Below are 20,961 nucleotides of genomic sequence, written 5' to 3' on the forward strand. Positions count from 1 at the left end.
TGGAAAATTCCATGGACAGAGGAGCCTGGCTGGCTGCAGTCCAGAGGGTCGCTAACAGTTGGACATGACTGAGGCTCAAGAGGTTAAGTTACTTGTCCAAAGTCACACAGCTGACAGAGCTTTCTTCACTGTAGCATACAGTCTCTGGAGTCTTCCCAGCCATGGTTCATTTCTGGATCTTCACAAAGGTTCAGGGAAGACGCTCAACAGCTGAGTGGGGAAGAGAACTTTTAGGTACTGAAGCAAAGCCTACTGCCTCTCTGTGGTGCTCCCCTTGCTCCCTGCTCCTGCCACCTTCATCTCACACAAACACACCCCCTCAGATACGCACACACATGCACACGCGGACTGGAGGCAGCTGAGCTATTGATGTGAACTTAATCAATGTCCATTTGCATATTATTTTATAGCTGGTTTCCTGCATTGCTCATCTGATGCCCCAGCATGCTTGGCGCCTGCCTGGGTGCCCTGCCCTCCTCCCCCAATGTCCTTCCCACCCCGGTTCCTCCTCTCTCGGCACTCCTGTGCTCTGCTCCTTTTAGCCTTACCTCTTTCCTCCTGAGAGTCCCCAATTCCCAGTGGGTCCGACTAGGCCAGCCAGCCTAGAAAAACCCTTTGTAGGATCTGCGTCAGGCATCTGACCCCACTCCTCCTCTGGTGATGGGGTAGGTGGAAGGCTGGGGGCTGGATAAGAGGGTGCGGTGAGTCTCAGGGGTGATGAGGGCAGGGGCCTGAACAGTAGCCACGGGTAGCCTGGCAAGGGGGCTGGTGGGAGCCAGCTTTGCAAAGAATGAGAGCTTGGTGAGGGTAAGGGCTCTAGGGTCCTCTTCCGTGCTTTAGTGCTGTCCACTAGCTCTTTTCTGGACTTCCCTGTTAGTACCTTGGGGAGTCTTTCTCCCAGGGAAAAGGAGACAGGGGAAGGGGCTATCACAGTCCAGCTGGGACTCCGAATGGGACCATGGTTTAACCTGGCTTGCCAGGGGCCTCTGTCCCTGCCGCCTCTGGTGTGAGAGACTGAGGGGGTTCATCTGCGATCCTGCCCTGGCTCTCGCCCCAGCCCCACCCCTTCCCCAGCTCTCCATTTCTTGCTTATGAAATATGCATGGAGAACAGATGTCCCTGCTCCCCCACTCCCCGCCCCCCCCAGGGCCAGCCCCCGCCCCCAGCTCCCAGGGGGGTTCCCAGATCTCTCTGCCAATGGCTGCCTGGCCTGACTGTTTAATATTGATGAGAAAGGAGGGCTGGGCCAGCCAATGGAGAGCTGGGGGTGTGTGTGCGTATCTCCATATATATACATAGGGCTGGGCCAGCTCAGGTGTGTGTCTGTGAGTGTGTGTGTGCATGTGAGTGTGGGTGGCTCCAGTACCTGGCTAAGCTCACCACCTCCACCTGGGCCCTCTAATTCCCAACATGTGTACCCCTCTCATCTGCCCTGGAGCCTGTGCAGCCATGCCACGCTGCCCTGGAGAGGTCTAGAAAGCTGGTCAGTAACTTTGCAGACGGATGAGCTCTGAGCAGCCAGAGGAGACTGGGGCTGTCAGCGCTGGCCCCCTGACCTGCCAGTTTGGATCCCCTCACAGGGTCCTCCTAGGTAAAGGGGGAACCACGGGCTGGGAAGGCTGGGCGTGTCCCTCCCGTTCTCTGGCTCAAGTCCTCTCCCAGAGCCTCCCTCTAGTTCTGTCTCGTGCCGTGTCTCCCTGAATCCCTGGACCTCCCTCTTACCCACTTCTCCCCTTGGACTCTTTGTGCCTATCATTCTCAGTGGGGCTGGGGATGGCAGAAGCGGGGCAGGAAGTCCTTCCCCGGATGCTTGGAACTGCAGATCTTCGGAGCCTGGAACTTTGAGAGCAGAAGTGGATTTTGGGGTGAGGACTGACTTGATGGGTAAATAGACGCTGCTGTGCAGATTGGAGTTGGGGAGGACAGTGGGGCAGGTGGCAATGGGACTGGGGTCCGGTTGGGAGCAGATGGAGTGGGCTGAGGGAAGGAAGGGTAAAGTGATCAGGGATGAAGGAATGTGGGGGCCGGGGAGAGGGGGAACCGGGCTGTGACCGGCGTGGAGAACCCGGCACTGAACTCCTGGAGCGTGGGAGTGGGGGCTGCAGCACTGAAGACGTACTGGGAGGCGCTGACCTCAGGGCCTCCTGCGCTGTTGCCGTGCATTCTTCCTGTTCCTTTGAATCCTGGAATGTGGAGTGTGTCCTAAATTTCAGCACTCACCTCCTTCTGTTTTTCTTATGGTTGTGTTTGTACATGCATCAGATGGTGATGATCTCACACCCCTCAACCCTCAGAGCTTACTGTTAGTGAACAACTCGGTTGAGGCTCTTTTCTGCACGGTGGGGCGGAGCAAGGCTGGGGAGTCCTGACCCCTGTGAAGGTCTGCTTCAGGCAGGAGAACTCAGGCTGGTGAGGAAGGGATGGCAAAGGAGCCTCTGTGCTTCTGTTTCTGGAAGTTAGGTCCGCAGAGCCCACAGTGAGTGATCCGCTGTTTCGGCTTGACATTCCCCCAGAGTGAAGCCCTTTCCTCAGCCTTTCCCGGCCCATGTTCCAGCTGCCTCTCCCTGACCTCCTCTGCTCCCAGAGATAAGCAAACCCTAGCCACGCCCCAAACAGAGGTCCCCAAAGCTATCCCCATCCTCCTGTGCAGACCATCTCTGAACTGCCTTTGAGCTGGGGGAGGCTGCGGAATGGAGAGCTGATCACATTCCCTTTCCCCAGTTTTCCTTGCACAGTTGCTAAAAGGGCCAGGGAGCAGCAAGGTCGAGGGTGTTGATGACAGAGCTGGAGGAAGGGGCTGTCCTGGGCAGGGGGACCGTTGCCCAAGGAGCTACGTCCCCCTGATTCTAGCGGTAAGGGTGGTAGGATCTGACGTCTGCTACGGTCCTGTTGTGTGGGGTTTGGGGGCTGGGAAGGACTGAGCTGGGTAGCAGTGCTGAGCTCCAAATGCTCCAGTCCACTCTACAAAGGGCAGTCTGTGTGTTTATCACCCGTACCCCTCCACACACACATCCGGAAGCAGCCAGGGTGGAGAGGGGCCCTGGGAGGGCGGGGGTGGCAGGGCCAAGGCTTGCAACGTTTCCCTCACAACTGGGAGAGGTTTAGAGCCATAGCCCATTTCCCTTGGAGCTGCGGCTCCAGTCTTGCTCAGTCCTCTGTCCTTTTAATTATTAAACATTTTTTTATTGTGATAAAAACACATAACATAAAATTAGAAATTTTAAGCGTATGGTTCAATAATGTTAAGTATATTCATGTTGTTGTGAAACAGAGCTCTGGAACTTTTTCATCTTGGAAACTTGAAACTCTGTAACTTTTTAGCAATACCTCCCCAACTCCTGGCCTCAGACTTTGAAGCATCATTCTACTTTCTGCTAACTACTTAGATACATCATAGAACGTGGAATCAAAGGGTATTTGTATTTTTGCAACTGATTCATTTCACTCTGCATAATGTCCTCAAGGTTCTTCCATACTGTAGCACTGGTGATAGGATTTTCTTCCCTTTTAAGGCTGAATAATATTCCATTGTCAGTATATGCCACGTGTTTTAATCCGTACATCTTTTGATGGGCGTTTGGGTTGTTTCCATATTTTAGTTACTGTGAATAATGCTACAGTGAACATGGGGGTGCAGACATCTCTTCAAGATCCTGATTTCGATTCTCTTGGACATATATACAGAAGTGGGATTGTGAGATCATGTGGTACTTCTATTTTTAATTTTTAAAGGAAACTGCATACTCTTTCCATAACAGTTGCACCATTTTACAATCCCACCAACAGGGCAAAGTGTCCCAATGTCTCCCCATCCTGTTGTGTGTGTGTGTGTGTGTGTGTGACAATAATCATCCTAACAAGTGTGAGGTTACATCTCATTGTGATTTTGATTTGCATTTCTCTGATGATTAGTGATGTTGATAATCTTTTCTTATGTTTGCTGGCCTTTTGTATATCATCTTGGGAGAAATGTCTTCAAGTCCTTTGCCCATTTCTTGGTCAAGTTTTTTTTTTTTTTCATTGAACTGTGGGAGTTCTTTATACTACTCGATATTAATCCTTTATCATCCATATTATTTGCAAATATTCTCTCCTGCTGCCCTTTCAGTCTGCTGATTGTGTCCTGTGATGCACAGGCGACTTTAAGTTTGATGTAGTCCCGTTTGTCTATTTCTGCTTTTGTTTCTTGTTCTTTTGGTGTCATGTGAGAAATCATCGCCAAGTCCAATGTCATGAAGCTTTTCCTCTGCGGTTGCTTCTAGGAGCTACAGCGTTAGGTCCTACGTGTAGGTCTTTAATCCTCTTGTTTAGTTTTATCCTGCCCTGTGTTCTTCTCATGGGTTCTCCTCCTTTCCAGTTGCTGACTTTCTGGGTCTCCTCCCTTCTTTCCAGCTTTCCTCTTCTTTACACTGTGGCCACCTGCTCCTCTCTCTTGTGCCCCACCCCCCAATCCTCCCCATGTTTCTGCTGTCCTTTCCCCAAGATTACAGTACCTTCCCCCTCCCAGCCCATCTTAAACCTTCCTCCTGGCTCCGCGTCTCTGAGCTGTCCCCTCTTTCCTGCCTCTGACCTTATTCATTTCCCCTTCTTTCTTCCAGACTCCCGACCGGAACCCTGACCATGGAACCCTGAAGTTTTCTGACTTCCTGAGCTCAGTGGCAGACCTCCCCACCCCAGGCCCTTCCTGCCCCTCCCGCAACCAGCTTTCAGGCTCCCAGAGGGAGGGGTGGGGAGGGGGTCCTGATCTCACTGGGCGGGGGGCATCCATCATGATGCTCAACTCAGACACCATGGAGCTGGACCTGCCTCTCACCCACTCTGAGACCGAGTCCGGCTTCAGCGACTGTGGGGGCGGGGCGGGCCCCGACGGGGCGGGGCCCGGGGGGCCGAGGGGCGGCCCGGCCCGGGGCCTGGAACCTGGAGAGCCGGGCCGGAAAGACCTGCAGCACTTGAGCCGCGAGGAGCGTCGGCGCCGGCGGCGCGCCACAGCCAAGTACCGCACGGCCCATGCCACGCGGGAGCGGATCCGTGTGGAAGCCTTCAACTTGGCCTTCGCCGAGCTCCGCAAGCTGCTGCCCACGCTGCCCCCCGACAAGAAGCTTTCCAAGATTGAGATCCTGCGCCTGGCCATCTGCTACATCTCCTACCTGAACCACGTGCTGGACGTGTGAACACGGCCTGCCTCCCCGCCGGGTCCACCCGTCTCACCCTCTCACTGCTTAGAACGGCCTCGCCTTCCTGAGCCCCTGTACCTCCGCATGGCATGTACCCACAGGCCCCGGGCCCAGGCAGAGAGCCCACTGGTGGGTCATGGAGGCGACTTTCTTTGACTCACCCAGGCACCCGGAGAGCTCCTCTCGTGGGTACCTTCCACGGTTAGTGGTCGGGGCCCAGCTGGCTCGAAATGTTTGCTGGGCTGGGGGGTATAGTCTTGGCTTGCTTATGGGCTGCTCCCTCTTATACTCCTAGTCCCAGATTTTCAGAGACTTCCCCCCTCCCTTCCCCAGACCCCAACTCTGCCTCCCACCCTCCTTCTACCCCGCTCCAGCTTTTCCTGCCCATAGCAGGGAGGGGCATGAGAACAGGAAGGGGGAAGGCTGGGATTAGAGTGGGGTGGGCTTTTTCTTAAGCATCCCAGTCTAGCCCTGGGAGGCGGGGGCTCCAGGAGTTAACTCCTCTGAGGGGCATCTCAGTAGCTGGGAATTGTGGGAAGACTCCCTGTTTTCTACGTCTTTCCTGAGGCTTAGCATATACAGACCTCGGTTCTTACTTGGTAGTGAGTGCCTTGCCCTCTCTGAGCTATTTGGCCCTCTCCCTTCCCCTTCCACCCAAGCCTCCCAACTTGCTTCTTCCTTGTGTGCAGCTAGAGAAAGGGAAACCTAGATCTGGGGGTAGGGGAGCATGTCCCCAGACTCAGCCCAGAGGATCTGCAAAAGGCCGCGGCAGTGGGTGGGCTGGATCTCGGGTCTGCTCCCTCCTTCCCCGCCCACCACGCAGATGTGAGAAGCCCACACTGGTTTCCCTGTTGGGTGCAGGGGTTATGCCCCATTATTGCCCTCTGGGAAAGCTCAGCTCTTCTGCCCTATGACTTGTTTATTGTATTTTCTTCTCTTTCCTTAAGCTGCCTTTAGCAGGGGAGAGACCCCTACCCCACCCCACCTTGAGGCCCTCTTGTCCCCGCCCTTCCCCCATGTTGCCGAGCCCACCTGCTCACTAGCTGGGGTCAGTGACAGAATGAAGGGCCAGAGAACCTGTGTAGAAGAGATGAGCTCCCACACTTCCCATGTTCCACCTCCCTCACACCAAACTCCTAAGCTCTACAAGGATATTATTTATTTACGTATTTATTTATTCATCTATTTATTTACTTATTTATTTATAAATATGACTACTATTTATTGCCGAGTCGTGCACTTTGGGGTAGAGTGAGGAGGCTCCTGGCAGCCCTCGCCTGGCCTTCCTTACTTTCTCCCTGGTTATTCCCTTCCCTTTCTTGTTCCTTCTGCAACTCCAGGTGTGTGGGGGACCCCTTTCCCTCACCACACCCATATCCCCTCCTAGGACCCATCTGTCCTGACGCCCTAATCCTCGGGATGATACTCCCTTTACCCTGCCAGCACTCCTGGATCCTTCTTCAGCTCCCTTCATCCCCAGACAATCCCACCCCAGTCCTGCCTGCTTCTTTTCTCTTTCCAACCCTCCCCCACAATCCTTACTTCTTCCTAAGAACCCCCCCCCCCCAAACAGTGGGCCCTCAGGGGTCTGTGTCCCGTGTGTGAGTCCCTCCTGTTGAAATTCTGATTTCATATACAAGGAAAAATTAAAGTGACCTCATTCTAGCACCAGGTATGGCTGTGGATCATTCAACTGGGTTTGGACGCTGGGTTGCAGGTTATGGTAGGGCAGGCATTGAGGGTCCCAAGCTTTGAAGACTTCTTATGGGGTCATGAGAGCTCATGATGGTGGGAAAATGAAAAAAGAGAGAAGAGGGGTGCCAGAGTGTGTAGGGGAATGTGTAGCAGGTCCCAGACTCCTCCACCTAAAGTGGAGTACCTCCACCTTGATACCCATCCAGGGACACTTCCTGAGTCTTCTGATGTTGTGCTTCTGCTTCTGCTCTCTGTGGATCAGAGAAAGAGCTGAGTGTCCTAGTGAAACCCATGTTAAACGTGTGTCTGTGGGTCCCTGCTGCTGGGCTATGCAACAATTCATGCCGTGGCTATGAATCGTTATCACCTCTGAGCTGGGTCAAAATTCCTCGCGGTCACTGTTCTTGGCACATTTGTGTTCCTCAGCTTTTGGATGCAGGAAAGAACACAGTGGAGCCCCCGGGACTAAGAGGGAAATAGGGGCAGGGATGCAAAGGGGAGCTGAAGGAATAGCAAAGGGGCTCTGGGAGCAGCTCTAAAGCTACCTTATAGATGAGGGAACTGGAGTCCAGAGAGGAAAAGAGCCTTGCCCAAAGTCACACAGCTAGTCAGGGGAAGAGAGGAAGTTCACACCCAGATTTTTCTGTGTCTTATACTGCCAGGACCTCTCTGCTTCTCTGAAATGAACCAGCCTGCCAGGTGCTGCTCTATGGACTCCTATTTTAACAGGAACTTCGATAAACTAGAGAGTATTCAGAGTTGTGTGGTCAAGAAGGCACCACACACTTGACTTCTGTGAAGCCTGGAAATAACTTCAGAGAAGGAACAGGTGAAACACGGAGGACATGTGTCCTTACGAGTGTGGAAAAAGTGGATGCTGCCCAGTAGTGTCCACTTTGGCGACTCCATGGACTGCAGCCCGCCAGGCTCCTCTGTCCATGGAGTTTTCCAGGTAAGAATACTAGAGTGGGTAGCCACTTCCTTCTCCAAGGGATCTTCCCAACCGAGGGATTGAACTTATTGAACAATCCAGGTCTCATGCACTGCCGGCAGATTCTTTACCGTTTGAGCCACCAGGGAAGCCCTTTACAAGTGTGGGCTTAGGGACAGCAGGATACCCATCTTCAAATATTGAAAGAAAAACAAAAACAGACATTCTATAAGGCCCTGGGAGGCAGAATGAAGACCAGCAGGTGGAAGTGACAGGAAACAGATTTTTAACTCCAAAAAACTTTGCAACATCTGGAGCTGTCCAGCAGTGGCGGTGCCTGCCTCAAGAATAAGGAGTCCAAATAGGCAGAATTACCAGTGAGCCATTCCTGCAGAGATGAAACACTGGCTAGGTGAACTTGAAGATCCTTTTCAACCATAAGGTCCCAACACTGGGTGGAAAATGCTGGGATGTCCTTCAGCACCTGATAGGTGCTCTTGTCATCTCTGATGGGCAAAGAATGACATCAGCAGCAGGAGCAGTTTGAGTTAGACTCAGGGAGGAACTCCCATAGAGGAAGAGGCTGACATCTTCCGTTCCCACCTGATTTTGATGAAATGTGCTCTGCCTAGAGCCACAGAGACCAGGGAGAATCTGAGGACTACAAGGGGCCAGGGCTGGAAGGGAAAACAGAATTTGCTGACTCCAACACCCTTGTCTAAAAAGCAGGTAAAATGCAAAGGTGATGGTGGATTTAGAACCAGTGTCTTCCATTCCTGGCCCCGAGGGCGTTGTGCTTTCCCCTGCACAGCAACCTCAGTCCCCTGAGCGCCCTGCCTCTCTCTCAACACTGTGTCCCGCTGGAAAGCAGAAGGGGTTACTGGGCCCCTCCCCTCAAGGATCCCTGAGGGCCTGGAGGTGGTGAGAGGGGGCAGCTGCAGCTGTTCTACTGCTAGCTCCGAATTTCTTCAGATAATCAATTGGCCTCGGCTGCGCTCTGCTCCAGGGGACTGGAGATGAAGGAGGTGGGGAGGGGAGGGGAAGGGAGCAGGGGACCAGGCCCTGGGAGAGGAGACTGTCAGGGAGGTAGAAGTCCCTGGATGAGGGGAGAGAGAGCACTCCGGGGCTAACATTCAGGGAGCGGGGAGGAACGGAAGGTTAGTAGAAGAAGCATCTGGGGGGGCCTCATTTCACAACCTCCAAAATGCAGCACGTGGGGCCAGTGGGTGGGCAGGGGTGGTTTGGAGGCACCTGGCAAATGGGTCTTACCCCTTCCTCCTCCAGCCCCTTCCCATCAAGCCCCGCCCCTTTCAGCTTTCCAAGTCCTCTTCCATATCCCAGGTTGACTCCAGCCTTGACCCTCCCATGCTGTCTGTCATAATTACTCCCCTCTGCCCTTTTATCAGTAAACTCCACCCCTAGTGACAGACAGCAGGGCCTCAGGGGTTTCAGAGGCTGAAGGGGACCTCTTAGCCACTCCTCCCCTCCTCCACACACACACACACACACACACACACACACACTGTGTAGGCTGCCAGGCATATGGCCCCTTTGTACCCACACAATGGAGACCCTGCCTGTGCCCCTTTCATCTGGGCACAGGGCTCCTCTCCCTCCTTCACTCACCTTCCTTCCTTCCCAGTGCGGTGCTGGCCTTCTTTGCCTTCTCTTTCTGACTCTTGCTTTCTTATGTCCTTTCCATAAGCTCTTGAAACCTGATTGAGTGAGGACTGGAGGCAGGAGAAAGAAGCTGATCGGAAGGTCACAATCTCTGAATGTTAGTTTGCCAGAGAGAAGAGGGAAGAGAGCAGAGAGGGAGCTGGGGAGAAGGGAGGCGGTGTGGCGGCCACAGCAGCTGCAGCAGAGTTGTGTCGGAGGGGAGAGAAGGCCCTGCATTCTAGCCCCATCCTTAACTTTTATGCTTTGTGCCATAACGAGCAAAGCACATGCCTCCCTGCTCCTCAACTTTTTCATCTGTAACATGGGAAGGTAAGACCTGCCTTGCAGGGATGCTGAATCGTCACTGATTCAATGGACACGAACTTGGGCAATCTCCGGAAGATGGTGAGGGATAGGGAAGCCTGGCATGCTGCAGTCCATGGGGTCGAAAAGAGTTGGACACGACTTGGCCCCTGAACAACAACACAGGGATGTTAGTTAGGAAGATTAAATGAGATCGTCCTGGCAGTGCTTAGGATGACGAGTGCTCACTTAGGGGACCTCAGGGGCAGTAAGCAAGAGGGCCAACCTGTACTGTTGCCCAGTTTGTGCACTGTACCGTGTGCCAGGCCAGAGAAGAGAAGGGGCCACCAGACCAGCCGTGCCCTTGGTGCCAGTGAGGATGCTTGGCTCCTCCAAGAGGTGGCCTTGGAATCAAGCTCCCTGTGTGGGTTCCCGGGCATCAGTCAGGAGTCCAAGCAAAAACTCGGGAGTCCTGACCATCTTGGAAACCATGATAGGCTAGGAGGGGACAAGAGACTCTGTGGAGGGGCACTAGAGAGTGGATCCCTTAGCTCGGGCTTCTCTGGAAAGTTGAGTAGAGCCAAAGTCTGACCTCTGCTAAACTGAGCATGGAGACATTGCAGCTAAGAGGGAGTGGGTGCTGCGGAAGCTGAAAAGCAGGGAGCCCCAGAAGCTGAAAAGCAGGGAGCCCCGGGTCCAGGAATATGATCAGAACGCTGTGTTGGTTGGACCTCTTGCTCCTCCTCTTCCCTGTTCCTTCACTTAAAGCAGGTTTCTTTAAGCCAGTTCTGGTTGTTTCTTGTGGAGCACTGCCCCCTGCTGGCCACAGTCAGGGATGTTCTCACATTTCTCCCTCTGGCTGGGAGCTGCTGTGCTGTGCTTAGTTGCTCTTTATCACCCCATGGACGATCCTGCAACCCGCCAGGCTCCTCTGTCCATGGGGATTCTCCAGGCAAGAATACTGGAGCGGGTGGCCATGCTTCCTCCAGGGGATCTTCCCAACCCAGGGATCAAGCCCAGGTGTCCCACATTGCAGGTGGATTCTTTACCGTCTGAGCCACCAGGGCCCTTATAAATACACACATACGTGGTGCTGTGCTTAAGCATTTATGCGTGGGAGCTGCTAAGAAACAGGAAACGAGAAGACCATGCTAGACTGGGGACAAAGGACGAAGGAGATGTGGTGGGACCTGCAATCCAAACTACTGTTCCTGCCAGAGGTTTCTGGAAGGTGAATGAGGGTTGATTGCTGTCTGGGGATAAATACAGACAGAAATTCATAGGTGTTTCATTTACATGTAACAGTGCTCTGTAATTTTCAGATTGCCTTTTCCTGTGTCCATTTTTATTCATTTTGTGTGTGCGTGTGTGTGTGTGTGTGTGTGTGTGTGTGTGTGTGTGTGTGTTTCTGTCTCTGGGGATGCTTGACTGCTTCTTCGGCGGCTCTATGTGCATATGGCGGTGTGCTTGTTTTTCCGTCGCTTTTCATGTTGGAATCGAAGTGACAGTTGTCAGGTGTGGTGCAGAGGCCTGAAGCTGTTTAACTTCCTCTCCTTCCCTCTAGGTTTTACCTCTGCCTCTCAGCTCTATCAGCCTCACGGTTATTTACAAGTGACAGTCTTCCTGCCCTGCTTTGATTATTCCAAGCAGGAGAGCCTTGTTTTGCTTTAATCTGGGACTCTTGGGTTTCACCTGGTTCCCAAGTGAAGTGAGAGGAGTGAGAGGGACCTGAGATGAGTACCTCTCTGCCATCCTTATTGGCAATTAAACTCCAGCCTTCTTTTATAATCTTGTAGCTGTCTCCTTCACGAGTCAATCCCATTTAATTCAGTACACTGTCCATTTATTAACTAGCCAGTGTGGGCTAGACACTGTTGTAGTTTCTGAAATGCAGGCCTACACTCTCCTCACTATCTGCTGGGGTGGCAGACAGGGAAACATGCATTTCCCGAGGATGAAAAGCCTATGTGAGGATCAGAAGTCAGGATTTATTCAGAGGGAGTGTTGATGAGGAAGGAAGCAGGTAAAATCTGAGCTGGGTTTCAAAGACTGAATGGGATTTGCCAGATCTATGAAGGTGCTTGCAGAGAATTCTGCAGTATGTTGCCAAGACCCCCCTTTACAAATCTCCTCCTTCATTGGACAAAGCCTTCCCCTCCCCAGATACAGCAGTGTTGACTCACAGCCAAGTCTCTCCAGAATTGCCTGTGGAGGAGGAAAGCCATCTTGCTTCAGACTGCCCTCCCTCCCTAGGCAGTGTGGATGCAGGGACTGCTTGGCGTGTGGGTTCACACAGCCCCATTCCAGGGACAACCATGAAGGGCTCTCCCAGGTTGAGAATCCCCATGGGATTGCCAGATGCCTCTTCTGCAGTCACAGTGTATTTCAACTTCTCTTGCGGCTTAATCCAGCCTCTCTCACACCTAACAGGTATTCCCAAGTTCCCTCCGGGAAGCACCCTCCTGCATATACCTCAGTATGTAAGAATCTCTTTCCCAGGAAACCCTACGTGAGACAGCAGTATTCCAGGTAGAAGACACTGTAGATATGAAGGCATGGAGGCCTGAAGAGGCCTTGTGAGCAACAGTACACTATGAACACTCCGGTATTGTTAGGGCTTAAAATGCAGCGGGCTGGTGCGGCAGGAGAGTGAGGAATGGCAGTGGTGTTTGCTATGCTAGGGAGCATGTCCTTTGCCACGTAGAGATGGGAGAATAGTAAATGCTGTCTGTGAGTGCGTGTTCAGTTGCTTCAGTTGTGTCTGACTCTTTGTGACTCTGTGGGCTGTAGTCCACCAGGCTCCTCTACTCATGGGATTCTCCAGGCAAAAATAGTGGAGTGGGTTGCCATGCCTTCCTCTAGGGGATCTTCCTGACCCTGGGATTGAACACGTGTATCCTGTATTGCAGCCACCTGGGAAGCCCAGTAAATGTTGTCTAGTAGGGTGGATAAACGCTGTTAGATTTGCAGTTTAGAAATATCACTTTAAGGGCAGTTCTGAAGACAGGCAAGCAGCAGTAGGATCTGCGCTGTGGACGGTTTTAGAGGGTCAGCTGAGAGAAAGAGAATCTGTTTAGGCAGTGGCAGAGGGAATGGAGAGGAGAGGACAGATTTAGGAAGACCACTTAAATGTAGATTCAGTGGGGCTTGGTGATTTATGAAATGTGCTAGGTTAAGAGACAGCCCCCAGGTTTCTGGCTTGGGAGCCCGAACGAACGGTGGTACTACCTTCCAAAACTGACGAAATGTAGGGAGGAACTGTCGGAGGCTGTGGTGGGGATGGTGGCAGTAGCGGTGATATACTAAGGACACGATGAGCAACAGCTGCTGAGGGTGGATTCCCTGGGGGTTCAGGGGCTCAGACTCTCTCCCTGGTCAGGGAGCTAGATCCCACATGCTGCAACTAAATGTTTGCATGACACAGCTGAAAGGTTCCCGAGTGCTGCAACTAAGGCCTGGTGCAGCCAAATCAATACTTTTTTTTTTTTTTAAAGAGCCATTGAGGAGCTCTCCAGAAAGAAGCTAGTTCTCTGGGTTTGTGACTAAAGAGCTAGACCTCTTTACTAGGATACCTCCCAGAAATCTCCACCTTCATAACCCTAAACTGGCCCCCTTATTCTCTCCACCCCTCAACCCAACTTTTCCCTTGGTATTCTTAAATGAATAATGATCCATCCACATGCAATTGCCCTGACTGCTTTTCTTTACTTCTGCTCCCACCTCCAATCCATCATCAACATCTATCCATTCTGCTTTCTAAAGGAGACTTGGAACTGTTTTTGTATTTCCACCAGTACCACCCCTGCTTTGTCTGCCTGGACTATGACAGCTGCCAAGCTGTCTCCTTGCCTCTTGGCTTCCTCTCCTTAAGTCCACCCGCCAGACTGCCACCAGTGATCCACCCCCAGTGCATATCTAATCAGGACAGTTCTAGACTCAGATCCTTTCAGTTCAGTTCAGTTCAGTTCAGTTCAGTCGCTCAGTCGTGGCCGACTCTTTGTGACCCCATGAATTGCAGCACGCCAGGCCTCCCTGTCCATCACCAACTCCTGGAGTTCACCCAAACTCATCAGATCCTTTAGTGGCTCCCTATTATTTCTAGCCGACCCATTGGAAAAGACCCCGATGCTGGGAAAGATTGAAGGCAAAAGGAGAAGAGGGCGGCAGAGGATAAGATGATGAGATAGCATCACCAACTCAGCGGACATGAATCTGAGGAAACTCTGGGATAGTGACGGACAGGGAAGCCTGGTGTGTTGCAGTCCATGATCAAAGAGTCGGACGTGACTTAGAGACTGAACAACGACAACATTGTTTCTGTAATAAAATCCAAATTCTTCAACATGGCATGAGAGTCCCTTCATGGTGCAGCTCCTGCAAACCTTTCCACCCCAACTATTAATACTATCTCATCCTTCACACTTTGTTCTCTGATGTTCTAGGGAGGTCTCTGACACACTCCACATCGTTCCCAGCTTCTGTGCCTTTGCTCATGTGGTTCCTCTGCTTACTGCACCTATGTCTGCCCTACTCATCCTTCAAGACAACAGAGATGTTTTCTCTTCCAGGACACCCCAAACTCAGAAGCTAAGCTTCCTCTTAGCTTTCAACGCACGTTTCTGTGCACATCTCAATCACCACGTTGAACTGTACTGAGATCATCTATCTACTATCACATGGGTTTTGGTGTGACCTGGAGTGAGTTACTTGAAATCTTCAAATATCTGTATTCTTATTAGAGATAACATGTAAAGCCCTTAACCCCATGCTAACGCATAACAAAAGTCAATAAACAGTGGTTATATTAAGAGAAATTATGCTTTCATTGTTGCTATATTTTCTGAACACGCACCTGTTACCATTTACCTTGAGAATATGTATTCATCTATTCCAGTCCATCTGACTTTTCAGATGAAGTTCTCATAAGTTATTTTCTATACTAGTTCCAACCACACACAAGAGTCTACATTTCTTCACACCCTTCATAGCAAAGGATATTATCATTCTTTTTTAATTTTTACAACTTTATGGGCAAAAGAAATATCAAATTTTTCTTCAATTAGAATTTGCCTTATCTGAGGTTGATGATAATTTCATATGCTTATTAGATGTTTGTGTTTATTCTGTGAATTGCCTGTTCATATCACTGGCTTATTGAAAAAAGCTTCTTCACTTACCTTTAAAAATTTCTATGCAATATTTTTGCTTTTAAAAATACAGTTGAGGACTTCCCTGGTACTTCAGTAATAAAGAAGGCACCTTCTAATGCATGGGATGCAGTTTGATCCCTGGTTGGGGATCTAAGATCCCACATGCTGTGGGGAACTAAGCTGCTGTACTGCAACTGAGACCTGAAGCAGCCAAATAAATACATAAGAGTAAAATAAAATAATACAATTGATTTTAAGTAAAACAAAAATGCTTCTGTTCTGCTTTTGTTCAACTGCAATACTTTTATCAAACAAATGCCTCAGTCTGTGGCACACTGAATAATTTGCCCATGCCTCCCTTTTTGTTGCGCCCTCTCTCCCCATCCTTGACCCTATCCTCCTTGCCACCCCTCCCATAGGAATCTACTCATTTTCTTAGTGCATGTCTTTGAATCTCCCTTTCCTCCCCTTACTGATGCATGAGTGTATCCATGATCAGTGCGTTACATTATTTTGCATGTTTCTATATTTCAGGACAATATTGTGATGTATAAGTTATCTTATTTTTTTATTTTTACTGAACATTGTGTTTTAAAATCCTATTCTGCTTTTCCTGTGAGATGGAATTTAAAACTCAATATATGGGCTTCCCTGATGGCTCAGTAGTAAAAAATCTGCGTGCAGTGCAGGTGATGCAGGAGACACAGGCTCGATCCCTGGGTCAGGAAGAGCCCCTGGAGGAGGGCACGGCTACCCACTCCAGTATTCTTGCCTGGAGAATCCCGTGGACAGAGGAGCCAGGCAGGCTACCGTCCACAGGGTTACAGAGAGTCTAGCACGACTGAAGTAACTGAACATATGTTGAACTGGTTCTTTTTTTATCTGCATATGCCATATGCATATTCTATTGATACCATGTATTTATTATATAAGATCTTCCTGCCAGCTTTTTTCTGCAATGGATATCCTTGAATATGTCAGTTTATTTATCCTTTGCAGGGTCATTTTTTGTGACTATATTCCTAGGAGTGGAACTGGGTTATAGACTACACACATATTTAATTGTATGAGGCACCTCTAAACTGTACTGTAAGACGTATCAACGCATCTTCACACCAGCAGCTTGTGATGATCTCTAATTCCTACCACCTCACTAGCATCTGACATTATCCTGCTTGTAAGTTTTGCTGTTCAGGTAGATGTAAAGTGGTAAGCATTGTTTTACTGTTTTGTTAGATTGTTGGGAATTTTCTAATTGATTGTAGGATTATAGGATTGTAAAATCTATAGGATTATAGATACTAACTATTTTGCCATGCAAAACATTTTTATTTAGTCAAATTTATAGTTGTTTTCTTCTACGGACTCTGTATTTTAGGCCTTGGCCTTCCCTGCTCCAAGATCATAAGATAAAAAAGAAACTCCATGGCTTCCTTCTAGTGTTTATATTATAATTATTGTTCTGGTGTTGCTGCTGTTTACCTTTGGCCCTTTGATCTACCTGCCTTTCATTAGCTATAAGAAATGAGATAGGAATCCAATTTTGCTTTTTCCCAATGATTAGCTAATTATCCCAATGCCATTTACTGAACAATCCATCTTTTTTTTTATTAAAAGAGCAATTTTATTTATACCTTTGCAATATTTTTATATATCACTTCTTTTTTTTTAATTTTGAGAATTATTTTTATAATCTGGATAAGTTCTTCATCAAATATGTGATTTGCAAATACTTCCCCTGAGTCTGTGTCTTATCTTTTCACCTGTTAGATGTGTCTTTTGAAACCACAACTTTAATTTTGGTAAAGTCCAATTTATCATTTTATATCTTTTAAGGACCACGTTTTGAATGTCATATCTAAGAGCTTTTTTCCCATCCAAATGTCACAAAGATTTTCTCCTGGAAGTTTTATGTTTTACATTTAGTTTTGTGATCAACTTTGAATTAATTTTTGTGTATGACGCAAGATATGGATTGATGTTCTTTTCCTGGATGTGTAGATACCCAAATGCTCTATATTAAAAAGACTATCCTTTGCATGTTTATCAACGATCAGTTGACCATATGTATGTGGATCTATTTATGAACTCCTTATTCTGTTCCACTGATCTATTTATCTTTTTTTTTGCCTATGCAATGCTGTCTTGATTACATAGCTTTATAACAAATATTGAATTTGTATAATATAAATTGCTCAAATTCATTCTTCTTTTTCAAAGTTGTTTTGACTGTTCCAAGTACTTTGCATTTATATATCATGTTTAGAATCATATTGTCAATTTATATTAAAAAAGGATTGCTGTGATTTTGTTTGGGATTGCATTGAATATTTAGATCAATTTTGAGAGGACTGAAATGTTAACACTGAGTCTTCTGACCCATAAACAATGTTTATCTTCCCATTTATTTAGGTCATATTTAATTCATCTCAGCAATGTCTTCCAGTTTTCAGTGCACATCTTTTCTCAGACTTATCTTAAATACTTTATATTTTTTAAGGCAATTATAAATTCTAATTTTAATTTTTTGAGTGTTCTTTGCTAATGTTATGGGCTAAATTGTATCTCACCCAAGAGTAAAAATTCTAACCCCCAGTTCCTATGAATGTGGACTTCTTTGGAAATAGACTCTCTACAGGTGTAATTAGAGTTAAGATGAGATCATACTTAAGTAGCGTGGGTCCTTAATCTAATATGGTTGGTGTCCTTATAAAAAGAGGGAAATTTGGACACAAACATACAGAGAGGAAAGATAATGTAAAAATCCACAGGGAACAGATGGCTACGTGACAACGGAGGTAGAGACTGGAGTGACGCTTTTATGAGCCAAGGAACCCATGGCTTGCCAGAAAACAACAGAAGCTAAAAAAGGCAAGGAAGGATTCTCTCCCAGATCCTTCAGAGGAGACATGGACCTGTCAACCCCTTGATATCAGACCTCTAGCTTCCAGAACCGAGTCGTTGTTCAGCTGCTAAGTCACATCCAATTCTTTGCTACCCTACGGACTGCAGCATGCCAGGCTTCCCTGTCCTTCACTATCTCCCAAAGTTTGCTTAAACTCATGTCCACCGAGCCAGTGATGCCATCCAACCATCTCATCCTCTCTGACCCCCTTCTCCTCTGGACTTCAATCTTCCCCAGCATCAAGGTCTTTTCCAATGAATTGTCTCTTCACATCAGGTGGTCAAAGTATTGGAGCTTTAGCATCAGTCCTTCCAGTGAATATTCAGGGTTGATTTTCTTTAGGATGGACTGGTTGGATCTCCTTGCAGTCCAAGGGACTCTCAAAAGTCTTCTCCAGCACCACAATTCGAAAGCATCAATTCTTCAGTGCTCAGTCTTCTTAATGGTCCACCTCTCACATCCGTAATATGACCACTGGAGAAACCATAGCTTTGATTATACGAACCTTTGTCAGAAAAGTGATATCTCTGCTTTCTAATATGCTGTCTAGTTTTGCCACAGCTTTCCTTCCAAAGAGCAAGCTTCTTTTAATTTTGTGGCTGCAGTCACCATCCACAGTGATTTTTACAGCCCAAGAACATAAAATCTGTCATTGCTTCCACTTTTTCCCCTTCTATTTGTCATGAGAAAAGAGTTCCAAAGAGAGATAAGAGGAGAGATAAGAGGAGAGATAAGAGGCCTTCTTAAATGAACAGTGCAAAGAAATAGAGAAAAACAATAGAGTGGGAAAGACTAGAGATCTCTTCAAGATAATTGGAGATATCTAGGGAACATTTCATGCAAGGATGGGAATGATAAAGCACAGAAACAGTAAGGATCTAATGGAAGCAGAAGAGATTAAGAAGAGGTAGCAAGAATACACAGAACTATACAAAAAAGATCTTAATGACCCAGATAACCACGATGATGTGGTTACTTACCTAAAACCAAACATCCTGGAGTGTGAAGTCAAGTGGGCCTTAGGAAACATCACTAGGAACAAAGTCAGTGGAGATGATGGAATAACAGCTGAGCTATTTCAAATCCTAAAAGATGATGCTGTTAAAGTGCTGTACTCACTAGGCCAGCAAATTTGGAAAACTCAACCATGGCCACAGGACAGGAAAAGTCAGTTTTCATTTCAATCCCCAAGAAAGGAAAGGCCAAAGAATGTTCAAACTACTGCACAATTGCACTCAATGCTAGTAAGATTATGCTCAAAATCCTTCAAGCTAAGCTTCAGCAGTACATGAATCAAGAACCTCCAGATGTACTACCTGGATTTAGAAAAGACAGAGGAACCAGAGATCAAATTGCCAACATTCACTGGATCATCAAAAAAGCAAGAGAGTTCCAGAAAAGCATCTACTTCAGCTTCACTGACTATGCTAAAGCCTTTGATTGTGTAGCGTAGTAGTAGTAGTGAAGTTGCTCAGTGGTGTCTGACTCTTTGCGACCCCGTGGACTGTAGCCTACCAGGCTTCTCCGTCCATGGGATTCTCCAGGCAAGAATACTGGAGTGGGTTACCATTTCCTTCTGCAGGGGATCTTCCCAACCCAGGGATCGATCCCGGGTCTCCCACATTGGAGGCAGACGCTTTAACCTCTGAGCCACCAGGGAAGCCCTATGGATCACAACAAAGTGGGGAAGATTCTTAAAGGGATAGGCATACTAGACCACCTTACCTGCCTCCTGAGAAACCTGTGTGCAGGTCAAGAAACAATAGTTAGAACTGGACATGGAACAACGAACTGGTTCAAAATTGAGAAAGGAGTATGACAAGGCTGTATATTATCACCCTGCTTATTTAACTTAAATGCAGATTATATTATGTGAAATGCCAGACTGGATGAAAAACAAGCTACAGTCAATATTGCCAGGAGAAATAGCAAAAACCTCAGATATGCATATATTGGTGTTCAATTAGTAAGTTGTTTCCAACTCTTTGTGATCTCATGAAATGCAGTACACCAGGCTTCCCTGTCCTTCACCATCTCTCGGAGCTTGCTCAAACTTATGTCCATTGAGTCAGTGATACCATCCAACCATCTCATCCTCTCTCACCCACTTCTCCTCCAGTCTTCAATCTTTCCCAGCATCAGAGTCTTTTCCAATGAGTCATCTCTTCACGTCAGATGGCCAAAGTACTGGAGCTTCAGCTTCAGCATCAGTCCTTCCAATGAATATTTAGGGTTGATTTCTTTTAGGATTTACTGGTTTGATCTTGCAGTCCAAGGGACCCTCGAAAGCCTTCTCCAACCCCACAATTCAAAAGCATCAATTCTTTGGCGCTTAGCTTTCTTTATGGTCCAACTCTCACATCCGTACATGACTACTGGAAAAGCCATAGCTTTGACTATACAAAACTTTGTCATCAAAGTGATGTCTCTGCTTTTTAATACACTGTTTAGATTTGTCATAGCTTTTCTTCCAAGGAGCAAGCATCTTAATTTCATGGCTGCAGTCACCATCTGCAGTGGCTTTGGAGCCCAAGGAAATAAAATCTGTCACGGTTTCCACTTTATCCCCATCTGTTTGCCATGAAGTGATGGAACTGGATGCCATGATCTTTGTTTTTTGAATGTTGAGTTTTAAACCAGCTTTTTCACTCTCCTCTTTCACTTTCATCAAGGGGCTCTTTAGTTCCTCTTCACTTTCTGCCATTAGAGTGGTATCATCTGCATGTCTGAAATTGTTGATATTTCTCCTGCCAATTTTAATTCCAGCTTGTGCTTCACGCAGCCCGCATTTCACATGATGTACTCTGCATATGAGTTAAATAATCAGGGTGATAATATACAGCCTTGTCATACTCCTTTCTCAATTTTGAACCAGCTCATTGTTCCATGTCCAGTTCTAACTATTGTTTCTTGACCTGCACACAGGTTTCTCAGGAGGCAGGTAAGGTGGTCTAGTATGCCTATCCCTTTAAGAATCCTCCCCAGTTTGTTCTGATCCACACAAAGGCTGAAGTAGATGTTTTTCTGGAACTCTCTTGCTTTTTTGATGATCCAGTGAGTGTTGGCAATTTGATCTCGGTTCCTCTGTCTTTTCTAAATCCAGGTAGTGCATCTGGAAGTTCTTGATTCATGTACTGCTGAAGC

The 20,961-nt window shown here is 48.0% G+C and overlaps 1 protein-coding gene across 1 annotated transcript; it reads left to right on the forward strand.

The window, feature by feature from the left end:
- NHLH1 (nescient helix-loop-helix 1) lies at positions 1,316-6,833 on the forward strand. Its single transcript, XM_005677219.3, has 2 exons — positions 1,316-1,591; positions 4,599-6,833. The coding sequence occupies exon 2, from the start codon at positions 4,770-4,772 to the stop codon at positions 5,169-5,171; it is 402 nt and encodes a 133-aa protein (XP_005677276.3). The 5' UTR covers positions 1,316-1,591; positions 4,599-4,769; the 3' UTR covers positions 5,172-6,833.

This window comes from Capra hircus, chromosome 3 (genome assembly GCF_001704415.2).
Source record: "Capra hircus breed San Clemente chromosome 3, ASM170441v1, whole genome shotgun sequence".
In the NCBI taxonomy this organism is placed as follows: Eukaryota; Metazoa; Chordata; class Mammalia; order Artiodactyla; family Bovidae; genus Capra; species Capra hircus.